This window comes from Atractosteus spatula, chromosome 7 (assembly GCF_055471065.1).
Source record: "Atractosteus spatula isolate fAtrSpa1 chromosome 7, fAtrSpa1.hap1, whole genome shotgun sequence".
Lineage (NCBI taxonomy): Eukaryota > Metazoa > Chordata > Actinopteri > Semionotiformes > Lepisosteidae > Atractosteus > Atractosteus spatula.
In genome coordinates this window covers 47,924,609-47,948,883 of record NC_142712.1, presented here as the reverse complement: position 1 = coordinate 47,948,883, position 24,275 = coordinate 47,924,609, and the positions used below count along the sequence as shown (strand labels likewise).

The following is a 24,275-nucleotide window of genomic DNA, read 5'->3' as shown; positions in this document are numbered from 1 at the left end:
TATGTCTTACAGTATATACACATAGGGGAGGTCAACTTAAAAATAAATCAAAACATTCTCATTGAAGGGGATAACTCACCAGGTCTCGAACAATAGGCATTGTCCTCTTTCGCCGTAAATCTGGCATACTGTCAATACCATAAAGAATACTGCCAGGCCTAGGAAGAGAATGATTTAGTGTAAAATCTCCATAATTCCACATAGGATGGGAGATTTCAAAACTAAACAGGTATTTTTAGTTTGATTTAATGGGTTAGAAAAAAAAAACATGGGCACATTTTCTTTAAATTTCAATTAGTTTGCTATCTAGTAGCTGACATTTCCTCTCAAAATCCCTGGATAGCATACTAAATAATGTGCCAGGTGAGGAATGCTTCAGGGATTTCCCCAGTTTCAATCCTGCCAAGATAAAACAGTATTTTTGCCAGTCGGCAGGAATTAGCAGCCTCCTATCAGGTACTATCCGGAGGCGGAAGTATTCTGAGCTCATTTTCCCATTGCGCCACAGTAAATCCTAATGAGCAGGTGTCTGTAGAGGCCAAGCTGAGATCACCTGGGTTGAGTGGAATATTCACTAGCTTGGTCACTTGTGCTAAATAGTTTATAAAAGATAAGGCTCTGGCTAAACCCTAGCCACAAGGAAAGTCTTTTTCTATGATCTCATTCTCTTGTATTAGATTTACAAACAACATTTAATTTTCTAATGCCCGACATCATTATTTCATGACAGCATTTTAAAGTACATGTTGTTTTTCTTTCTCAAGAGGCAAAATGGAAATATAAAAGGAAATGAACAACAGCCTACACCTACACCTTGCCATTATGCTACAGAGGAAGACAGATCTTATTTGTTGAATTTAAAGTCCAATGCACTGGTGTATCCTAATGATTCTAAATGATACACAGTACTGTATGTGTTTTGGGTTCAGAGGCAGATCCATGTACACCATACTTTATAATCAATCAATTGGATGTACCTGTGACACTCACACTCTCAGGATCTGTAATATCCACAATGTGCCCCGGTCCTTGGTTTAATACTTTATCCAAAAGATGCAGCATCTACAACTGTCACCTTAATCGAGTTGGGAACCGCCAGCGGTACTTTTAATGACCAACCTTTGGGTACTCTTTGGGTACATAAATCACAGATTTTTTGTTCCTTACTGTTTTTCCTAACTGTTACAATTTTGTAACATCACATTTTTGCACAGCAAATTACCAATTACATCCATTACATGAAAAACAGTAATATCAGAGACCTCCAAAGTGGCTCAGTGTGCTTACACCAGCACAGCCTGAGCTCTATGATTCAAATTTGGATCATATCACTAGCTGACTGTGACTGGGATTCACCCAGTGATGGTGCACAATTGGTTGAACACCACTGAGAGAAAGGTGGGATTAATCCGCCAGAAGTCTCTCTTGGCTCTCAGCAACATAGCGCCCCCTGTGACCACATGGAGGCTTTCAGGCATGCAGAGCAGTCGATAAGGGACATGCCTCTCCTCCATTTGCTGCAGCTATGTTCCCCCTGCTTGCTCATTCTTCCCCGTGTGCGGTTACGGGGTATATAGCTCATAGCTATTCTAAATTGGGAGGGCAAAACAAAAATAATGAACTGCTTTTTGTCTTGTCTAATTCATCTTAAGTGACTGCTTAAAGTTTATATCAGTGGTAAACACAATAAATCTTTATTAATAGCAATGTCAGCAACAAAGCATTGTATGCTTATCTTGCATGTACATGCTGCAAACCTTTCACAAACATCCATACATTCATTAACATTACAGAAAAAAACAGTTCTTAAAAGCAGTGCAATTTAATAATATCAGTGGCATTTACAAAGTACCTCTTCAAGCATTTATGAAAGACTGAAAACACATTTGTTTTAAATCAATGAGTGGAATTCTGAAACATACTGAACAGCACATTTGTTAATTACCTGAATATGTTTGTTTATAATTTTATAAAAGTATGTAATTTTAGAAAATTAAAAATACTGTATAATAAAAAATATAAATTATCTCAAGGCTTTGTGCCTCTTATGAAATTGCTAAAATCATGTCTGAAACAGCTCAAGAGACAAAATAAAACCACCTGTCATGGTAGTTGTCTTTCTCATTCATTTGCCTCGAAGCTGTATATTTTCCGCAAAGCTGTTTCAGCACTATCCAGAGGTGTGAGGTGTAAATCCATATTAAAAACCTGCTATTGTTCTTCATTTCCCATGATATACATAGAGTACTGCCAAAACACACAACTATTCCCTAAACCTTTTTATTTCTGTGAAAAAAACAGTTTCTATTGGAATGGTGTCATGGGGAGCACTCACAATATTGCTTTGGTCATGTCCTGCAATAAATTTAGATTTAATTCTGCTGAAGAAAGTCACGTTTCAATTTCCTTAGTAAAAGACAAACACAATATGTTTTACTATTCCTGTTGTCAGTTTATGTCACAGATTGGAAAGTTTGGGTATTGGAAACCGGGTGTGGAAGGCTGTACGGATGTGAATTGCCATGATGGGCCAGTGACACCTTGGTGTCGATTCTATTTGATGCTCTAATCCTGGAGTTATTGCACTGATCAAGGCCCTCTTGAAACATAAACTAGGTTGGCAAACTGGTTTGACTGGGCCTGTCATTAAGAGTAAGGCCTGAGAACTGAGATCAATGAAACATTACCCCGGAGGAAGAGTAAAGGAGCCCTTGTGTTTCAAAGGGATAAAAAGTCCCAGTCAGAACAGAAAGAGAATCTTTTTTGGAAGAAGAGTTTTGTGGAACAGACTGCAGCAGTTGGTCCCAGGAGAGGATACAGACACCAGGGAGCAGCTGAGGAAGTCTCTGCCATCATCTCACCCCCTCACCACCTGCTATTGGACTGAGGGGAAATGAAGGTGGGGAGGGGGAACTTGAGAGAACTATGTTGTTTGGGAAGGCCAGGAGAGGAGAAGCTGTCTAAGCGCCACTGAAGGACTACACTGTTCATTGGTGTCACAGGTCACTTACCAGAGCTGGTTCCAGAGAATAATTCTGTGGGACTAACCATTCCATGGGGTTTCATTGGGTTCCATGGGGTTTCTTTCTACTGGTGTGTCAATAAGAGCATTTGGTGAATGAACTGTTTTATGTGTAGTGGGTGGAATAATAGACTGAAATAAATGGTATATCATCTATGATAATTGTCTGGTATGGATGCACTGGTGGTTCTGGGAGAAGAAAAGAACTCCTGGCAAGTTAATAGCTCGCTTTACAATTGCAAGGTGGTGTAGCCGTGCACAAAACAAGAATAAGTCTTGTTTTAGGGGTCATCTAACAGTGACATTTACATTTATACAGATTGAAATGAAAGAAATGTTCTAGTACCAGATCATGTGAAACACAGAACTAAACAAATTCAAATCCTATTTCTCACTAAAGATTATGCACCTGACTTAACTGTTACTGTACATTGTGGCTAAACATTTGTTGTTCAAATACAAATTTAATTCAGTGAGCTTTATTACAATGACTGAAGTAATTTTTAACCTAACACAAAATGTTCATGCTGTATGCACCATATGGAAAACTGAGGTATAAAACTAAGCTAAACATGGGCTGAAGACAACCTCATAATACACCTAGACAGCATTTGGAATTTAGGATGAAACAAGAGCTTTTAGATACTGTAGCTGCCCATACCACCATCAACATTTTATCATGTTTCTGCAGAATAAATCTAAGCAGCTTTAACTGGACAATCAGTAACAATGGAAAACAGTACATTGTGATTTATTTAATTTGATCTGCATCAGAAATCCATTAGAACAAGAATCAAAGCTGCATTATAGCAATCCATTTTAAAAGAATATACTGGACTGCAGATATCTTTGGGATTTTCGTAAATGTTTATTTAGGAAACTATGATGCATCATTTTTGATTGAATTACATAATGAATCAGTCATTTCTGATAAAGTATATAATTATTAGATAAATATAATTAAATATGTTACTGAAACTACTGAAAATATCAGAGTTACTGAAGCTGTACTATATCTGGAAGGTTGAAGGTTTATGTCTAGAGTTCTAGGGTGGTACAGAAAAAAACTCAGATTTCTGAAGAGCGGTGTCTTTAATTGACAATCTGCTCCCCAGCAATGGACTCTACAAAAGGTCAGATTAATGGAGCAGTGGGCTCAAAAATCATAAAAATGAAATCTACAGTTCCTAGCAGCTGCTTCCAGATCATCTGCTTTAAATATGAAATGAATTATCCATGCCAGTTCATTTAACCAGATACATTTTGATTATTATTAGAATTTTTTTTCTGTAATATTTTATTTGATACTTTTGCATTTAATATCATACGGAACAGATCATAGAGACTATAAAAGAACAGTTTAAAAATAAAGTTAATTATGGTTAATTAAAAACACCACAACCTTTAAAATGTCCATAGGGTATACAGTACTTATAGCTTCTAAAGTAAAGTATTTTATTCTTTTTGCAATTCTTCCAAATGCCTCCCAAGCAGTATTATACAAAATTAATAAATAAGCCATCAGAGCTACTACAAAAACGCAGCACTTTATTCGAGAGCAGGTTGTTGTCAAAGGGCTCCCTGAGCATTTGACAAACACTAGAGGAACCGCTGGATCACAATAAACCAATATCTCTTCTTATGAATAACAACATGAGTATAAATGCTTGAGGAACAGATCTTTACAGCCCCCTGTCCTGGAGCTATAACAATGATAGTAGATGTACTGTCCTACACCTTTTTGTTTTACAATACAGTGTATTCTCCATGCAATATCTCTTTCTACCACAGAACTAAGTTTTATCAGCAGCACTATGTATTCACCTCTCAGAGTGAAGACTACCTGTACAACACTATGAATACCACAGGAGCATCATTAGATTATCTGCAATTATCTACATACTGCAGAAATGCAGCCACACATACATATTATAAATGTTTATCATATGCCCCTTTCCATTGAGTTATATGCATGCACAAATAGGCTACAAATATGAGTCTTCTGTAGGAAGTAACAAAATGTCTACAACAGACACATTAAAGTAGATCTTAGTGAGAACACCAGAATTTAATAGACAGTTACATGGGATTTCTGTTTTTCCACTAACATTTTTTTTTCATTTTTGCAATAACTTGCAAAACTACCACATTTTTGCTTACCATAGATACTTCAATAAATATGCAACTTACCCTCCAGCAGCCTGAAGCCCATAAAGTTTTGATGCATCCAAAGCATTGCCGTGTGCTAGCCGGGCCTTCAAAGAGATAATAAAAGGTTACTTTAATACTATTCTTCACATATTTATAGGTCACATCTTAAAACATTATTCAGGTACTTCTTGGGCCTGTCATTCATTATGGGCAAACTAGGGGAAATGACTAATTTTATTAGTTTATAACACAGCAGCCAGTATTTCCACGGTTTCCCACAAGGGAAGTAAGGACTGCTTATGTTTTTCAAATATTGTACCACATACATATGATACGTATTCTGAACATGAACAATATGTTCTGATAAAAAAGTGATATATCCATTCAGTGAAAGACAGCATAAAATACTTCAATGCTTTGCAGAGACAATTCTGTATAATCATGATATCTTAAACATACTGTAGCACATACTGTATGACTTTACTGTATATAAATACAATTTTGAAATACAGTTTAACATTGTAATAATTCAGAGCACAGTCAGAAAGCTGAAACTACAGTACGTAAAGCAAGGTTTTACTGGAACACAAATGTTATATCACTTTTTATTGAACCAGCCCATGTACAGTAACTTGAAAATGGTATTTTATGCCAGAATTAATTAACAGATTGTTGGATTTGTCCTGTTTACAAATGCATCGTATGTTTAAATGTTCCAAAAACCAGATTCATAAAGAAACATCAAGAGACATGCAGCACTTTCTGATGAGTGTATGAAATGGTCACACACAACACACTGACAAAAATGGTAACAGAAAAAACACACATGAGCCTAAATGAAAGATGAATAACAGCAATTTAAAACCTGTGCATCCACAGAACTGCTATCTGAAAGAGAACCAAGGAGAGGGGGACACAATGTTAGAAAGGAGCTGCTTCAGGAACAGGATGTTAAACGATACAAGGCAGATCCTGATGCACATGGAGTAACTTTTAAAACCGTCTTTTAACAGGAAATATAGGTTACTTTTATTTTTTAACAGATCCAAAGTTATATCCTCTATGGTAATCCCTAGCTATTAAATCACATGGCCTATGTAGATATACAAAGGAATATATCTTGTGCCTTTTTATTGGAATACTGCTAAAGCTCAAAGAAAACCAAAGTACTCTATAAACTTACTCTAGGTGACTACATATTTAAATGTCCTATAAAACACTTCAGACTTAGCTGCTGTATAAAAAAACATGCAAGTTTTCCACACTGCTTATGGACACTGCACCAAATTTGCTGCAAAGTAGAGAATAATAATTCGAAGGCATGGAAAAAACAAGATGATTAGAGGGTTGCACAAATTACATTTATCTTGGCTGAACTGCATTTTACCTTTCTAGACACTGATTACCTCGAAACAAAGGAAACAATCACTCAAGATTGCATTGTATCATGCTATAATCAGAGGACAAAATCTAGTCTTAAAAAAGGATTAAAAAGTCTACAATTTATATTTCTATACTGCTGATCCAAATCTAGGATTTATATTAATACTAAGTCTTCTTAATCAATCTATCACTTTAAACATGTCATAAATATTTTTGTCTTTATGGGTTTTGCAGTCTATTTCACATCAGAAGGCCATATATTCACAATGCTTATTTTGAATATAGGATCCATCATATTTACTGTATATTCTAGAACGAATCTTGAACTTGGCTGAGCATTTATACCAGCACTGCCAATACACCAGGTGGATGAGTGAGTCCCCATTTCTGCCCCTCCCCAGTAAGGATACAAGAGTGGCATATTCTGCTCTTCCTATTTCCTTAACTAGCAGCATGTGAAAATTAATCCAACCCTGATCTTATTTTATCTATGTTACCTCAATAACCTTTACTATTTACTGTTGACTGTGTTGATATCCTATTGGAAACTGGCTCTTTCTCCTAAGATAGACAGATTCACTTTCAGTGTCTTTCTAGTGAACTTAAAAGCATAAACTGCTCTTAACAGCTGTCTGCTTGAGCTGTTAACAGTTAACTGCAGAACTGTTCAATCTTTGTGAGTTACCACATTTTCAGCAAGTGGGTTCAGACTCTGCACCCCCTCATTTCATTGATTTTGTTTATGATACACTCTTTTTATGGTGTAGGCTGGTTCTCTGTTCTCCCCTCCATATTTCTGTTGTTGCTATAAGAGTCATAAGAGCCCTTTACCCTGGTATCCTTAGGCATTTTCTCCAAGGGAATCCTTTCTTTCAGGAATTCCAGTTAGGGACTGTGACTCTCATTCCTTCCCTTGTTTGTTGCCTTATTTATGGTTCTGCTTGCATCATTTGAAGAGCTACTGTAATTCTTCATCTGCTGTCTATACTGCTCTGGGCTCTTGCACCATCCTTTTCCTCCTTAATACAGGTTTTAAGGCAAAAACAAGCAAGAGGATAAGGATAGATATGGTGGGACACATCTGGCAATCCTATACAGCCTATACAAACCTGTAGGTTGCACTGTTATAAAGTAAATGTTCATTCCTCTGCCCCTCAAGGCAGCAGTATCTCATTGATTGATGGTTACCCTTCGTGTTCAGGGCTTTTGGATTAATCTAATGTAACCTAATATGTAGAATTAATCCAAAGTACCGGATTTTGAAAGAGAAGTTTGTAATTCTATATGAAAGTGTTTACTAATACCATACTGTACGTATGGAAACAAATTAATCTACATACGTTTTTGCTAAATTTTGTTACACAATACAGCATAGAAACCAATCACAAAAAGCAAAGTACAATTCCTTAACTTTACAAAGTCAGATTCTCTGTAGTATTATATTAATACAACAAAAAACAGAAAATAGTTATGGCTGGAAACCCCAGTATCTGTTCTTCCAGTGAAATGTTTTGCTTGTAGACATGCACTGTGCTATCCTTTCAGGACACTCTTGTGAAAAAGACAACTTAATGGGAGACAAAGATTCTAAATAAAAGTCAGTAATAAGCTCATGTAGGACTACAATCAAGCATTAAGGTTTAATATAGTCATGAAAAACCATGTATCAGTTCTGACAGAGATGAGCGGATGCATTCTAGCTCCATCTAAGCCATTTTAGTACAGAAGGAAAATTCTGTACATTTTAAACATATTTTAAGGTTGAAAATGTACTAGAATTGTATTGCCTTCACTGGCACCATGGGCCCTAGCAGTCGACAATTCCACAGACATGTTACCAAGAAAATGAAACCAAGACAGAGAGTGTGGAATCTTCCAAGATATTGCCAGCAACTTCTTAGCTGCAGTCAAGCCAAGCCAAACAGATTTGTTTCTGCCACTATGAGAATCCAAAATTATCATCGTATACATAGTAAAACTACCCAGGATGAAAAAGGAAAAACCTCAATTAAATTATTAAGAAAACAACATCTGTTTCCAGATTGTAAATGCCTCTGGCCAGTCCTAAAGCATGTGTTAAATCGTCTTCACAGCTTCCCCTGGACATAGCTTACACAGGGGCCTAGGACACAATTTTCAATGAAACTGTTTACAAAGTCTCAGATACACTCTGTGTCTCCAGAAATCCTAACCATGAAATGATCCACTTCAAGCTACTTTACAATATATTATCGCAGAAAAATGGCATCATCTGTGACATGTTAGTCCCTGTTCTAGATAATATGAAGTCCTGCAATAAATAAATAACAAACTATAGCAGCCAACACCTCTGTTTTGTCAGTGTGGTCAAACAGATTATGCACTGAGTGCAATGACAAACTCTTCCCTCAGGCACACATTGAGAAATGGAGAGACAAGTATAGACAGAAAGAAGAGCCTGGAAGCTCATATTGCATTACAAGTCTTGGAGCAGACAAAGTCAATCATTCTTAAAAAAAAACAAGCTGAAAAAGGAAGAAAGAAAACATGTTTCGGCCGTGGAGCCTTCTTCAGGTGTGAGCTCACACCTGTTACACCTATACAGTTGGAGGTATGATCATTCATTTTTATTATGAAGATGTGAGATTGAAGAGAATAGGGGAAATTAGTTCATCTGTTGAGTCAGCATATATCAGTTTAAAATATCATGAAAGTTGTTTATTGCTATGACATGTAAAAAAAAGTATCTAAAAATACCAGATACCTGAATTATTTGACGAGACCTACAGTACATTTTTAAAATGTAAAATTTAATGGGTGTAATGCAAGTTCAGACCATTTTAATTAAACATATTAATTCTATTCTCAAATAAATCACTGAAACGATTAAATATAGGATGTGCAACAGGGAGTGGGAGATATTATCTACTGTACATACTGTATATTTCCAAGTGCACCTTGAAGATGAAGAAAGTATTTTGAATTGAATGACATGGAGCTATATACTATGTTGAATATTATTATCAGGAATATAAATATAACTAATAGACTGATAAAGAACCTGTGCAATAGATTTTTTAAAGACAAGACAAACCACGTAGCTGACAGTGGGCAACCTAGAAATAGCAAACATCAATGTCATAAATGGATGCTTAAATAATCCCAAGACCATATAATCATGACCAGTCATAAATATTCCCACTTCAGACAATCAAAAGACTTCTTTTGGAGAGCACAGAATGAGATTGTGACTACAGTTGCACAGTAGGTATACTGTTGAGAAGATGGTGAAAGTTATCAGAGGCCAGATGCACTTTGATGATATGAGCTTAATTGTGTTGAACTAATTTGGACATATAATCCTCCTGATAGAATTACAACACTTTAGTGTATAGTTTGTCATCAGAGATAATAAGTGAAATGGGATGATAGCTCACACAAAGTGAGTAATATTTATTTTTGGCAATAATAGGAATATAACGGCAGTATTAACAGCCTGCAAAAATGAATCTTCCTTAATTGCCTAATTTATTTTGACAAGAAAAAAGGTCCTAATCAGTAGCAAACAGAAAGCCACAAATGCAAGGAGATTTACTCTTACCATGTGCTAAAGTGCATTGTTTAGAACAAACAGTGAGATAGACACCTCTAGCACAGCTGACTGAGAAAGACTGGATAGATTTAGAAATTGGAGAAATCTCATTCACTACCCCTGATCAAAGTGGATGTGTGAACTGTATAATTAAAAATAGAAAGTATGAAATTTGAAGTTTATCTGTTAGTAATTCCCCCCCTGTTGAACTAATGACCATTAATACTATATCTGCAAAATATTCATTATATTCACTGGGTCAACTGACATTAAAATATTTTTTGCCTAGATCTACATATAGGAAATTCAGCATAATGTCTAAACTGTGAATTTAATTATTTTATAATAAGGTTAATTTCCAGTGCAGTGACCTTAAAAAGGAGTTGTTGATCACATTGTAGAAAAACCAACTCGGTTTCCATTTCAGTAATTTTTCAAAGATTAGATTTATGTAAGTGTGAGGCAAATACAGTAGAGTTATCTTTAATTAAGTCTTTGACTGAGTCCCATATATGTCTGTCAACTGATCCATAGTTTAAATCAGGAAATGCTTCCAATTGAACTTCAAAGTGCACCTCAAACATCTCATTTTGTAATAATGTGGTGCTAAAATACCAGCAGGAGACATACAATGAGGTAAATCTACAAAAATTGATATCAAGGTTTGATAGTGATATTGTAATGCACAGTAACAGTCAATATTAATGAGAAGGATGAAAATCAACAAAAGCAAAAATAAAATTCAGTCAAAATAGAGATGGTCAAGCTTGCATTCGATAGACATTTACAGAACACATTTTAGAGAGATAGTGTGTGTATGCAGTGGAAACACAATTATCATAGCATTCTGACTACATGATTTTGATTGATTTTTGTAACAATAAAATGTATCATTACAGCAGATACCATTTAACATTATCTGTTCATCTGCATTGAAAAATAAATATCTTCATCAGACTCGCTTGTGTGAAGGACTATAGACAACACTATTGTTTATATACTTATTTAAAATCTGATTGGTATAAATATATTGGTATATATTTAGGAAGAAATGGTTCTTTGACATGTGCCTGAAATATTGAGCTGCTCAGCACAACGGGAATCCAGAAGATACGATCACAGCTAGTGTATAGCATCTATTCCCAACTTTAAAGCTATTAAATAGTTCTTTCCAAGTCATTGTTTTAATTGACTGCATTATGCAATACATGTCTTTAAACACTGATATTAAGACAAAGAACAAGCATGTGCAATTTCTATGTAATATAGTACTGTAGATTCCACACATCCATTTTCCAACTGCTCTATCCAATACAAGGTTTGGGTAGCCAATCCTAGCAAGCAATGGGTGCAAGGCGAGATACACCCTGGACGGGAGGCCAGTCCATCACAGGGCACAGTGTAGGGCACAGGGCACACACTGACTACACGCACACACACACTCACACCAGGACCAATAAACCCTCCAGTATATATTTGGACTGTGTAAGCGGATCACCCAGAGGAAACCTATACTGTGGACCAAACAGCAACTATGGAAGCCTACCAGCTCAATAATAATAATTATAATAATAATAATTGCTTACACTTATATAGCGCTTTTCTGGACACTCCACTCAAAGCGCTTTACAGGTAATGGGGACTCCCCTCCACCACCACCAATGCGCAGCATCCACCTGGATGATGCGACGGCAGCCATAGTGCGCCAGAACGCTCACCACACATCAGCTATGAGTGGGGAGTAGAGCAGAGTAATGAAGCCAATTCATAGATGGGGATTATTAGGAGGCCATGATTGGTAAGGGCCAATGGGAAATTTGGCCAGGATGCTGGGGTTACACCCCTACTCTTTTTGAGAAACGGCCTGGGATTTTTAATGACCACAGAGAGTTAGGACCTCGGTTTTACGTCTAATCTGAAGGACGGCACCTATTTACAGTATAGTGTCCCTGTCACTATACTGGGACATTAGGACCCACATGGACCGCAGGGTGAATGCCTGCTGCTGGCCCTACTAACACCTCTTCCAGAAGCAACCTTAGTTTTTTCCCAGGAGGTCTCCCATCCAGGTACTGACCAGGCTCACGCCTGCTGAGCTCCAGTGGGTTGCCAGTTGTGACTTGCAGGGTGATATGGCTGCTGGCTGCTGGAAATAGGTTTGGGACTGCTTGTGCAAACAAGTGACAAAGTAGAAGAAGGACTGGAAGGAGAGAATTATCTGGCCACAGGAGAACAGCAGAGTACGGGAATATGCAATGAACCAGAAAGTGTGCTTGTGGGATCTCGTAAACTATGCTTAATGAGGTGGATTAAACAGCCCTAGGGATAATTAAATTGTACAAATATTGAGTATTTAAAGGGTACCACCCTCCACAAGTGAGGGACACATCTTTGCAAACCCATTTGGCATAGAACACTCCTGACACTGCTCTCCAATTAAGAACAATAAGAACAGGAGGCATACAGAACATGACTCCAGATTCATGAAGTACAGTACATGCTATTACACTATGAAGACTAACAAGATATACTGTAAATATTTATCAGCAGTTAAAAATAAGATATTTTCCATTTCCAGAAATCCAAAGCAATATCAAAACATTTTTAATTTTTGCACATTGTAGTGCATTGTGTTCACTGTGCACTGTTTGGATCTTTAATTTAATGCATCAATTGAAATGATCAAACAGAATTCAAATTTGGTCCAAATGCTTTTGACATTTTCTCTGAACAACAAGTGATGAAGGGAGAAAGTGGACCAGCAAGAAATACAGCAAGAGTGCTTACTACAATACTAAAATGAATATTCTAAACAAGGCTGACCTGGTTAGAAAATGCCCTTGGGAATGAGAATTAGCATCTCACTCCAGTAGCTGTTCTACTGAAGTGTATACTGACCTGGCAGGAAATATCAGCCCATTGAGGTTCCGCTACAAAGCCTCTGAAATGAGCAGGATGGACAGGGATAAACAGAAATAAACAACAGCAATAGATGATAGAATGTTTGTTTTTCTTTTCTTTTAAAAAACTGTTCCTCTTTGTAGCACTAGTATGCAGTAAAATTGATATACAAAATCACGTTGTGCTTTTCCTGAGTAAATCAATTCCTTAAATAAGAAAATAATTAAAAAATAAATCTCACTACCATTGTGGGTCTCTCTTATACAGCTTAGACACCTGACATTTTGAACATTGCAATGTGCACTTTGCACATCAATGCTTCATTAAAGTTTACTGCTTCTAATTAATCTGGATGGATCTGTCTCTGAATGCAAATGATTTTAACGTAATGCATCATAAAAACAGACTGTGATTGATGACACCAAAGCAGAACATTTGTCAATTTTTACAGCTTTGTTATTTTTGAACAAACTGTATAATAATTTCTTACGTCTGACAAGAATAAAATCATTAACTCATTATAAAATCGTAATCTTTATTTAATTGCCACATTGTGAAATTCCCAGGAGGAATAGAAATGTTCCCCCCAAGACTTGATTTGAATTAATAAATCTTAGGAACTTCAGGAATATCAGGCAGAGATGTACCTGCACATTACACTACAATACAGACCTGAGGAATATATTTATCTATTTCAGCACTTAAAATTGCCATTGGACTAAAACTAACACTCACTGGTGGTCTACAGCACTTGAAATGCCTCTGTGATTCAAATGAAGCAACAATAAACTCAGATAAGCAATTGCCTGTTTTGTTACTACATTGTACTACAGCAGCAGTGCATTGGATAGAAAGAAACAAGTAAACAGCTGCAATATGATGGAATAAAAACCAAGGGAAAAAATGAGTTTAGAGAAGAAGACTTGCTTTGATGTTCAATACAGGTATGTGAATAAGTTGCTCCATCTCTTTCTCTCTTAATTTCCATTAAATAACATGTTGCTACTGGTGTGGGGAAAACATAATTTGGCTTTCTAGTGATCTATACTATAAAGATTATACCCTTAAATGACAAATTGTATAATATATTGAATTTGTGTTTCTTGCCCCTGATCATTAATCACCAGAGATATATCACAACCAAAGCGGCCTCTTTGCCTGCAATCTGTAGTAAAAATCACCATCTATTGTTACTGCTGGAAACAGGTAACCAAGGAATACAGGAGCTCTAAATGACAAAATGCAGGACTGAAGGACAGAAAGCAGTGCGTAGAGAAATTTGTCCAACAGTATTGCCTAACAAACTTATTCTTTGATATATAAATATTGCAGTTTTTTCTTTCTCTAAATCTAATAATATAAACTAGTCACCTAGCTGTGGCCTGATCTCTACTCATACAGGAGAAAGTGTCATACCTTGGGAGATTTTTCATTTGTCAGTTTCACCCAGTAACTGGCTTCTTGTTCTCAAGACTCATTGCAGACGTTTACCACTGCAAATTACTTGAATAATTAAATTGTAAAGGGAAGTACTGTATGATCTTAAACTATCAGATCAAGGTGCTGAAAGAGAAATAGTAAGTCAGGGCAGAATATAATCAATCTTCCAAAAAAACAGCATTAAGACATGACTGATTGATAAGGATTGGTAACCAAGGGAGCACCAGTCATTTATATTAAAAATGATCACTTTAGAGAACAAAAGCATGAAGCAACACAAGCCAAAAAAATGCTTAACCAAAGATAGTACCCCATATTTTCCTGAAGAAATGTTAAAAAAAACCTACTGTATTTACCATTATTATTTTAACCTCTACCTAGTGTAGCTCTGTTTCTGTGATACACTGTCATCATTACACATACAGTAAGGGGCTATAATCCCTGCTTAATGAGCCACATTATGTAACAGAAGACAAAAACAACTATCTTTGTGATGTAAAAAAGATGAAACAGAAAACAGTTATTCATTTAATTTTGACAGTAAAGGGGTAAATTACTCCTTTTAATCTTTCGACTCAATAATTCCTGTTCATGCAAGGCAAGGGTTACTGTTGATGTTCCATCTACATGTCCTGTTATTCTGTATTTTATCCCAGCTAATCTGTCAGATGACCTGTGTAAACAACTTCATCAATGTTAATCATATACATTGATGATCTAGGAGCTGCTTTACAGATTCAGTGGGAGACCATCCCTATGATCATATAAAAAGCCTCTGTCTGGCTATGCCATACTGTTTGCATGCTTGTGTCTGAGTGAACTTTGGACACAGCTGGTTTTGTTCACTTATAGCATAAACACAGCAAACCTAACTGTATAACTATTTCATATCTGAGGTTGTGATTATTTTTATATACGGTACGTGCCTTCTCTCTATATATTGTCATACATAAGTATTAACCACCTTCAATAATATCCCATTTTGTTGAACAACTGTATGCACACGTTTTCAAAGTAAATTATTTTTAATCAAAACCTGAATTCTAAAACTGAATGCTTTAATGGGTGACAAGTTAAGGTCCAACTTAAAATATTCACTTTAAAAGTGTATACTTGAATTGATATCGTTGGAAGCGGGTAATACTTTTTCAAGGCATTGTATAAAAGTATAAAAATGTACAAATAAGGTAACTGGCCTCCTTTTGATTAAGATCTCTTTTTGCCAAGCGTAAGCTTCATGCTTTGACTTGAATCCCTCAATTTGTACAGTATGCTCAGGCTAAAAGGAGGTATTTCTTACCCTGTTGTGAGAACCATTCAGGGTTTTAAACAATCTATCCGTAATGGACAGAAAATCTGAAAGGAGCATCTGAATAAAACAAAACCTAATTTTCTCTTTTGCGCTACAATGACACATTTTCAGCAGCATGTTATATTGTGTAATATCTCATCTGTTTTTTACAATTAATTCATACTTGCCTCCAGGACATACAGCAGTTATAATACAAAGTAACCAAGTCTTGTTCACACATGGGCCTCAAAATATTTTTCAAAATGGTTCTTTTGTATTGTATGTATTTTAAATGACAAAATTAACTATACTATTTAAGAACAGCAACACATGTGGAGTCAGTTGAGGCCTTGTGAAATTCAAATTGATCAAGTAATTTCTCACTTTTAATGATCTTCTTCTGAAGAACTAAGAAGATTTATAACAAGGCAATGAAATCTGAATGTCATAAAGCCTCTAAATACAACATAAATGGGATAAAGATAACGTTTCTCCACACATATGTACAGTAGCTGAATCTTTGGAGAAACATGGAAAAATTCCCCATGCTTACAATGCCTTTTACTGTTGCTGTTTCCTTTTAAAGTAGAATATATTAATTTAATATTAAATATAAATAAAATCTTTTATATTAAAATTATTCTGTACTATGTAGTAAATGTTTTCAAAGGAAAAAGAGTTTTAAATGACAATGTAAAAAGTAAAACATTCCACAGGTGATATCTACATTCTTATAGTCATTTTACATTTTTCTTACAGGAAAGAATTCCCCTTTGTAAGCAGTTTTGCTATACAGTAGGTACACTATTGTGGTCAATAACCCCAAAGTATAATAAGGACCTCCCTGTGGCCATAAAATAATGCAAGAAAAAAAATAAAACTGCATGTTCAAAAACATCTAGAAGAAATTAAGTTCAGATTTTAAAATTAAACTGCAGAAGATGCTACACTTTTGCACATTAGATTATAGATGACCACAGAGTAATGCATTTCTTAAGAAGAATTCAATTGCTATGCTTTCCTTTACAAGATTTGCATCAGCAAAATAACCATCTATATTATGCACTATGGACCTGTTGCAAATAGACTTTCCTTCATTTACAATTTTATCCAAAAGAAAATTGAATTTTTCCAATGAAATGTGTGTCACACATAAACATGGTGTCCAGACATAAACCTCTTGGAAAAGGCATGTAGAATAAGATTGAACTCATGTGTAATAGTTTTTCAAAGCAAAATTAACTTTTTTCAGAATAACTCTACTCTTTCTCCTTCCACAATTCTCCAAAATTCAAATCTGCACACAGCACAGTAGGGAGATCTCAGAATAGAACTGCAACAACCCTTCCAACCCAGGACACTGTGCTGCAGCCCAGACATTAAAAGCTGATAAAAACAAATCCACAAGCACAGCAGGACCAAGACAGGATGATGAAAGCACAGCAGTGTGAAGTAGCGTTGCAGCAAATAATAGTGTGGGGTTTTTAGAAGTGGAGGACTGTGCCACCACTATAAAACAAGAGATATATTTGTGTGTGTGTAAAAACATTACAAATCAAAAGGGAACCATGTAGAATCTGCAGAATCACACTTACATTTATTTTGTTTTGATTTGGCTCACTGGCTACCCCTTTACTGGCTATAAATACAAACTGAGAATATATATGAGAATAAAATACCGAAATGAGAACCAAACCTTCCTGGACCAGGAGTACAAGAAGAGTGAAAGAGCAGGAGGAGAGGGATGAAGAAACAATTAGCATATGGGGAATAAGGGATACAACTTTGACCAATGCTTTTCCAATAAAAATTATAAAAAAATAATTCCCCAAATAATCTTAAGCCTCCAGGGACAGACAGTGGTGAATACTAAACAGGGTATGAAACAGAATTACTGTGTTATTCCTTTACGCAACACTTAATGGCCTCCAGAAGAACTTGCATTTTGTTACATTAAAACAGTATTACAATTATATCAAGCAGTGCTGATTAAAAATCAAATCTGATTTACAAAAAAATGCTTCTATTCTCTCAATGGAAGAATCGAAATGAGAAACATTTCCAAGAACTGTCTGGGCCCATCTGGAAACTGCCTGTTTTATTATCAATTACAGGGAAAAGTGCAAGTCAGTTTTTTAACACATATTAAAACCTTTGCCCTTGCTCTACAATAACAATAATATTATTAATCATTCAACAGAAAATCAAAAGTGAATGAAAGAAATCTGAATCGTATCTTCCCTGAACCATTCCTGTCCATCCTTCTTCATCTTGATTAGTCATGTCTCAGTGCTACTGTAACAGATACTGGGGTTTCCAGTCACCTCTAATGAAAACTGCCATGCCCACCACTGCTTTAAACTCAAGAACATGAATCATTCCCTCCAAATATTATATATATATATTTTATAAGCCAATGTGATAATGATAATCTGCTGCACAGACAATTATGTATTCCTAATCAAGAATTTCCTTAATAATTCTTAATAAAGATTTAGATCATTCTGTAGCTGCTTTTTCATTACATACTGTATTCATTATTATTCACCTTTATTTGTCAATTTAATAATACCTGATGCATTAATTAGTGTATACACTCATATTTTGACTGCCTAAATCCTCGTGTGCACCATTATCTTTTCACTTTCATTGAATTTGCCTGTAAATTATCTGATAACAAATGAACTATGTACCTCCAGCAAGAAGCTTTTCTTCCAGTTCGGTCATTTGTTTTCGATATGCCCTCAAAGCGGCTTCTTTGAAAGTGGGTCGTATCCTTTTTTTGGGTTGAGATTCAGAAGGGTCTTCTGGGATATTTTGGTTTTCATCCTCCTTTTCTTCTGTTTCTTGTTCATATAATGATTCAAACTCAGGTGTGTCCCCAGCTATCTCATTATCATCATACTCCTCACTATACTGCAGATCATACTGTTCATCATAGCTACAGTCGTATTCCAGCACATAGTTTCCCTCCTGAGAAGCCTCATACATTTGGTATTGTTCTTCAGGTTCATTTGCATTAGTCCTGTTCTCCAGTTTGGCGAGAACTTGTTCCATGACTTCGACATAATCTGTTTCGTTGTCAGCTGCCTGTTCATTATATTCTGCATCATCTGCCCGGTAGTAATAAGGCTCTGTATATACGTCTGAATTTATTGTTGTACTGGAGTCATTTGCAGTTGATTGGGACAAAGTCCTAAATCGGCCCATGAATGTGGAATTGCTTGCATCCTCTGTGGCACTGAGGCTCTGGGTGCTCTTGTTCCAAACTACTTCTAATGCAGACTTGGCTCGCTGAAGAGTGGATCCAAATTTAGGAAAGCTAAAAGTTTTATCTGTAAGGTCTATGCTGAGTCTGCTATGCCATGATTTGGGCACTTCCCCAGAATCATCAGTCCTTATCTCACTCTGACTACGGTACATGATTGTGGATCTGTTTGGGGTTTGATAAAAATTATTTGTATTTGATTCTGGGTATGGGTCACTCTGGGCATCCAGCTGACTTGCAGTTTCACTCTCAAAGCCTGGGCATGTTGAAGAACTGCTCTCTAAGGTCATGTAGTTCTCTCCTTCCCCTTCAAACTGGAGGTCAACCTCTTGGCATTTTGTAATATTTTCTGGGAATGTATTCACAATGGTATCGTATGGACTGTTTACCTCTGAAACAATGTTTTGCTGAGTTGAAGTGTCAAGGCCAGAATCAGCACCCTGTTCTAAATGATGCCAGTCTTTCCAAGGTGAAAGGTCACCTTGCAAAGAGAGCTGGGAGTCACTGTAGTGGCTTCTGTCACCTGATATGCAGACCAGCCCATTGCTCACCCCACTGTCAACAGTTTCTGTGTTCTCTACTTCATTCGGCTCCACATAAGGCGGGTTTTCCTGACTCAGATTTTGGCTGGGTGGACTGGCATACCAAGAAGAGGCCATGTCTTCTTGCTTCCTCTGCCAAAGTTCCCTATCGGAAGATGACAAAAGAGAGCATCCATTGGCCCGGCTAAAGTACTGGCTCTCTGAGAAATCCTCAGAATAGGACTGGCATAGCTTTGAAAAGTCTGACTCCGAACGACTAAGTTTGGGTGTGGAGTAATCACTCTGGGAAAGCCATACAGGGGTCAAGTCTGTGTAATAAGGCTTTGTTTGCTTTTCATCACCATCATACCCAGATGAGTGAAAAGTGTCATCAGTGTATTGTGCCGCATTTGAATACATACTTCCATCAGCAGACCTGTCATGGGTTCTGCTGTCATGGGAGTCTGCTTTTTTCTTGTCAGATTTCGTTTTGAATGAAGCTTTTGAAATGATTGCATATTTGTTCCTATTTAAATCAGTTTCTAGCTCTTTATCACTGTCCATTGAGTCCCAGTCATCCAGCTCAGTCTTCTCTTTTATAGATACCTTTATGTCCATGCTTTCATACGTTTGGGAGGACGTCATCCCTTTGTCTTTTCTCTCTTTAGCTTCATGAGCAAGGCTGTCAGTAGAGACTGATATGCCTGTGCCCTTCAGTTTGTAACATTTCTTTAAAACTAAATCCCTATCCTGGGGACTGGCAAAGAAGACAATGATAGGACGAGGTTTAGCATTAGGACATTCCCTCTGTTGCCCCAGCCGATGGGCTAATTCAATTTTTATTGTCTTGTGTGCATCTGCAAAACCCATTTTCTCCTTTAAAATCTGGTAAATGAGATTTTCAGCTTTTTCATGCTTGTCCTCAGGCACATTTATAAATCTAAGACTGACTGTGTTACCTTGGTGACTAATTTGTTTGATGTAGTCATGTATATCACGTGTTTCTCGCCTTGACTGTACGAAGCCGGATCGCAATTGCTCAATCTCGCTTTGGACAACTTCCACACTACTGGATATTTCATCAATGGAGGTCTTGAGAGCATTCACGTGTCCTCGTAGCTCAGAGAGTTCTGTTTCAATTTGACTGATTCCCTGTAGTTCCTTGAAAATCATTTCCATCACATCATGGGTCTGACTGATGCAGCCTGTGGAGCTGAAGCCCGGTTCGAGGGTTGCTGTTCGTTGTTGACGTCCAGCCCTGTCCAAGGACTTGCTGCGGATACCTAGAGTTTTTTTCCAGTTGCTTACCTCTGAATCTGAAGAGACACATTCTTGGCTTTTTTTCCACTTTCTTAATTTGCGCAATGCGCCAAGCCGCAATGTGTGCAGAGTGCGCTCACCCTCAGAGCTTCCATCAGAGGGTGCCAGACTGCTGAGACTTTTTCTATTCCTTCTTACAGGCATCGTAAGAGATTTGTGTTCATCAAATCTATGGCCGACTTTCACCTCACTCAAGGAGTCAGAATAGTTGCTATCAATTGATAAGACCTCTTGAAGAAGATTTTCATTATTGTTAACTAAAAGAAGATTTTTCTGGAGTCCATTTGCTATTGCTACACGGTAACTAAATGTCGGTGACAGTGAAAATTCGTTTTTGCCTTCGTCCTCTTCAACAGACAAGTTGCGTGCTGATGAACATTTGGCGATTTTTTTGACTGTGCTTTTTATTGCTGTAGAGAAAGTGGGGTTCCGTACTGGGGTTGCCGGGGTCAGCTTTAGCTCCTTTTTGTTTTGACTGCTCTCTTTCTTCTTTGTGGTATTTGCCAATTTCTTTGTAAACATTCCTTTGCAAATCTTCAGTATGTAAGATGGGAGGCTCTTGAGTAGGGCAGAAACCATGGAGGGCAAAGTTGTGTCACCGGCTTTCCCAAGTACAACAAAACTGACCTGGCTGAGAACCCATAGTAATCTATCACACGCATGCGTGCACAAGAATGTTTTGACAGTCAAGCCTCAGTGACCTGATGAAGCAGCCTTCAAAGTTGCCCTTAGTTTTTACTATGCCAGAAGGCAAAAACTATAAATCCTAGAGGGGGACCAGAAACATTGTAAAATCCAGTTGCTTTCCTCATGGCTACTCGCATTACTCTATAAAGGAAAAATGTTGTTTAAATACACAGGAAATATATGGCACAGAACATACACAGATAAGTTCACATTTAACAGAAGCAAAACAGTAAACATGCTTTTTTTACCATTGCATTCAATACAAACTGAACTTAGTATAGCTTTCATGAGGTACACCAAAAGATACTGTGCTCAATATGAACAGCAGCGTCATTAAAGGGATAGCTTAGCCAGACAAAATTTCTTTTAAGCTGACTGATGAAACAGTTGCTTTAATGCCCTTTCACTGCATCGTTTTAACACTCCCATTGGAGCAAAATATACTTGAAATTGGGGAACAACCACTTTATTTCCTGTTTACCCCTGGTGTGTTGACTGATAGTTCTTAACTTTTCAACACATGGGTAAAGTACTGTCAAGCTAATAAAAGATAGTAAATTAATTAAAATGCAGACTTATTACAACAGGGGGCACGACAATTATTTTAATTGCCTCCAAACTCAATAAAGCTGTGGTGCTGTGATCTCAAAGGGTGGTCTTCCATGTGATCCCTTTAGGTGCACATACAGTAGCTAAAACCATTGTGAGTTGCTGCAGTAGGTAAACCTTGTTTTCAAACATTAACAGCAGTTGCAGGGAAATTGTATTGGCTTATACTAGGTTCATAAAAAAACTTAAATCTCAATGATTTTAAAATCTGTTATTCCTGCAAAAACATTAACTGTGCTGGAAGGATGAAGAGTATTTGATAAAGCTACGTACTGTAGCTATACTGTATGAAGAGTTGTGGAAAGTCACTCATAACAGCTACTGCAGTGGATAAATTCTGATTTACCTGATTACCCATTTGATGCTCCATGATATAGAATTTATGTTGCAATAATGACTTAAAACTAAAATGTTAATGTTGATAGCACAGTAACACAAAGCATCAACATTAACTTCAGAAAAAGTTCAGAAAAGCTTTAAATTTAAGAGAAATTACTTTAAGGAGATGCTTCTGTAATTTACAGCTTGCCATCTCTAAAAGGGTGGCTTAACTACTGTGCCGCAATATTACAATTATTTTGGCAAAGAATAAAACACAAATGCTTGGTAATTAGGAAGTTTGGGTTTGGTGACCTTAGCTACAGGGTGTTTCCCAGCTGACACACAGATCTGAAAACAACAATTTAATTCTGAAGTAATTAACTCAACTGACTAATGAGTAAGAAGGAGAAATAATAATATCAGTAGATGTTGTTGAGGAAGCCTATTGAAAGGACTCAACCTTTAAAAGATATGGATGGGTATTGAGGTTCCTAAATAATTGTGGGCTCCAAATGAAAAATGTAGGGCAGATTACAAAATATTCTGAGTTGTTTTCCTTGCCTTTATCAGAACCTGTTTTGGATTTATCTCTTTCACATTAAATTATTCACTTAAAACTTGCGGTAAGCTTTATTTTTCATTCTCTTAATTTATTAACATCCCTTAATTTTTGCTCCCCAAATGAGTTGTAAAAACAAACTTGTTTCATTTAAAAATTCTAACATGTAGCATTTGATTTTATTTGAGAACCACTCAAAATAGTGCTATAACTAGGTGCAACCTTCTTATATAAGGCTGTTGCTGTTATTTTACTAACATAAAAATTAGCATTGAACACAAGTTCATTAATCCAAACTTTAAAGAGTGAAAATCGGTTCAATATACAGTACATTGTATGAGGATTTACTGCTTATCAGCAGTCTATCAACCCTCAGGAATGGATAGTTTTTATTAAAAGGAGCTTTTTACAGTAATTTAGATCATCAAAAGAATGCAAAATTCTCAGCAGTTTTTCCATCTTTGTTAGGCAGTATCCATCTTTAAAAATGAGTTTCCACTTTGCTTGTTATTATTTCTAATTTTAAGGAAATTGCTTTTCATACCATTAAACATATTTTAGCTTTAAGTGATTTCTCTTTTGTAATAATAGAAAAAAGACTTCAGAGAGCTCATCAGGGTCAGTATAAGAGAGTGTATAGGCCAATTGCAATGTAGAAAAATAGATATTAGTGGTTGGACGGATTTGAATGGAGGGTTAGATCATTGACTCACATAAGCATATTGCTGTTTGCTTGATTGTTATAATGTTTAATAGAAAGGGAGATACACAATGGCAGCAAAACTTTGTAATGATTTCAATCCTAGTACAGTATGTAAATGTGACATTTCCCGAGAAAGGACATTGTAATGACAGCGTTATTAATATCAAAATTAAATGCATATCTTTGTTTATTCCGAGTCTGATTTTAAAGACAAATCATATAACGTTATTGACTATATTAGTGCTCTACTTATAAATTTCAATGATTAGTCAATATATTGACAATTTGTCAAATGGGCTATAAATGGATGTTTCACTGTGAGATTTCTGTGGCATTTCATTTTGAAAGCTTCTTGGAATGCAATTACTTCTTTGAAAACCAGCAAACATGGTCTATCTGAAAGCTGACAAATGGGATGGAAAGACAAAATGGCCTGGATGAGAACATCAAGACCAGAGCTGTCAGCTCTAATATATCTGTCACTTTTGACCTGTCCATATATAAATATACCTTTTCCTACAAATGACA

At 36.4% G+C, this 24,275-nt stretch overlaps 1 protein-coding gene across 2 annotated transcripts in view; it reads right to left on the bottom strand.

The window, feature by feature from the left end:
* Window positions 1-21,696, bottom strand: part of unc13c (unc-13 homolog C (C. elegans)) — a 139,004-nt gene extending 117,308 nt beyond the window's left edge. For both annotated transcript variants that reach the window (XM_088921651.1, XM_088921650.1), the window contains exons 1-4: window positions 18,453-21,696; window positions 6,039-6,061; window positions 5,213-5,277; window positions 80-158 (exon numbers count right to left, since the gene is read on the bottom strand). In XM_088921651.1, the coding sequence (XP_088777777.1) occupies window positions 80-158; window positions 5,213-5,277; window positions 6,039-6,061; window positions 18,453-21,447 (3,162 nt within the window). In that variant the 5' untranslated portion in view covers window positions 21,448-21,696. The remainder of the gene's footprint in view (window positions 1-79; window positions 159-5,212; window positions 5,278-6,038; window positions 6,062-18,452) is intronic.
* Between the last annotated feature and the right edge of the window lie 2,579 nt (window positions 21,697-24,275).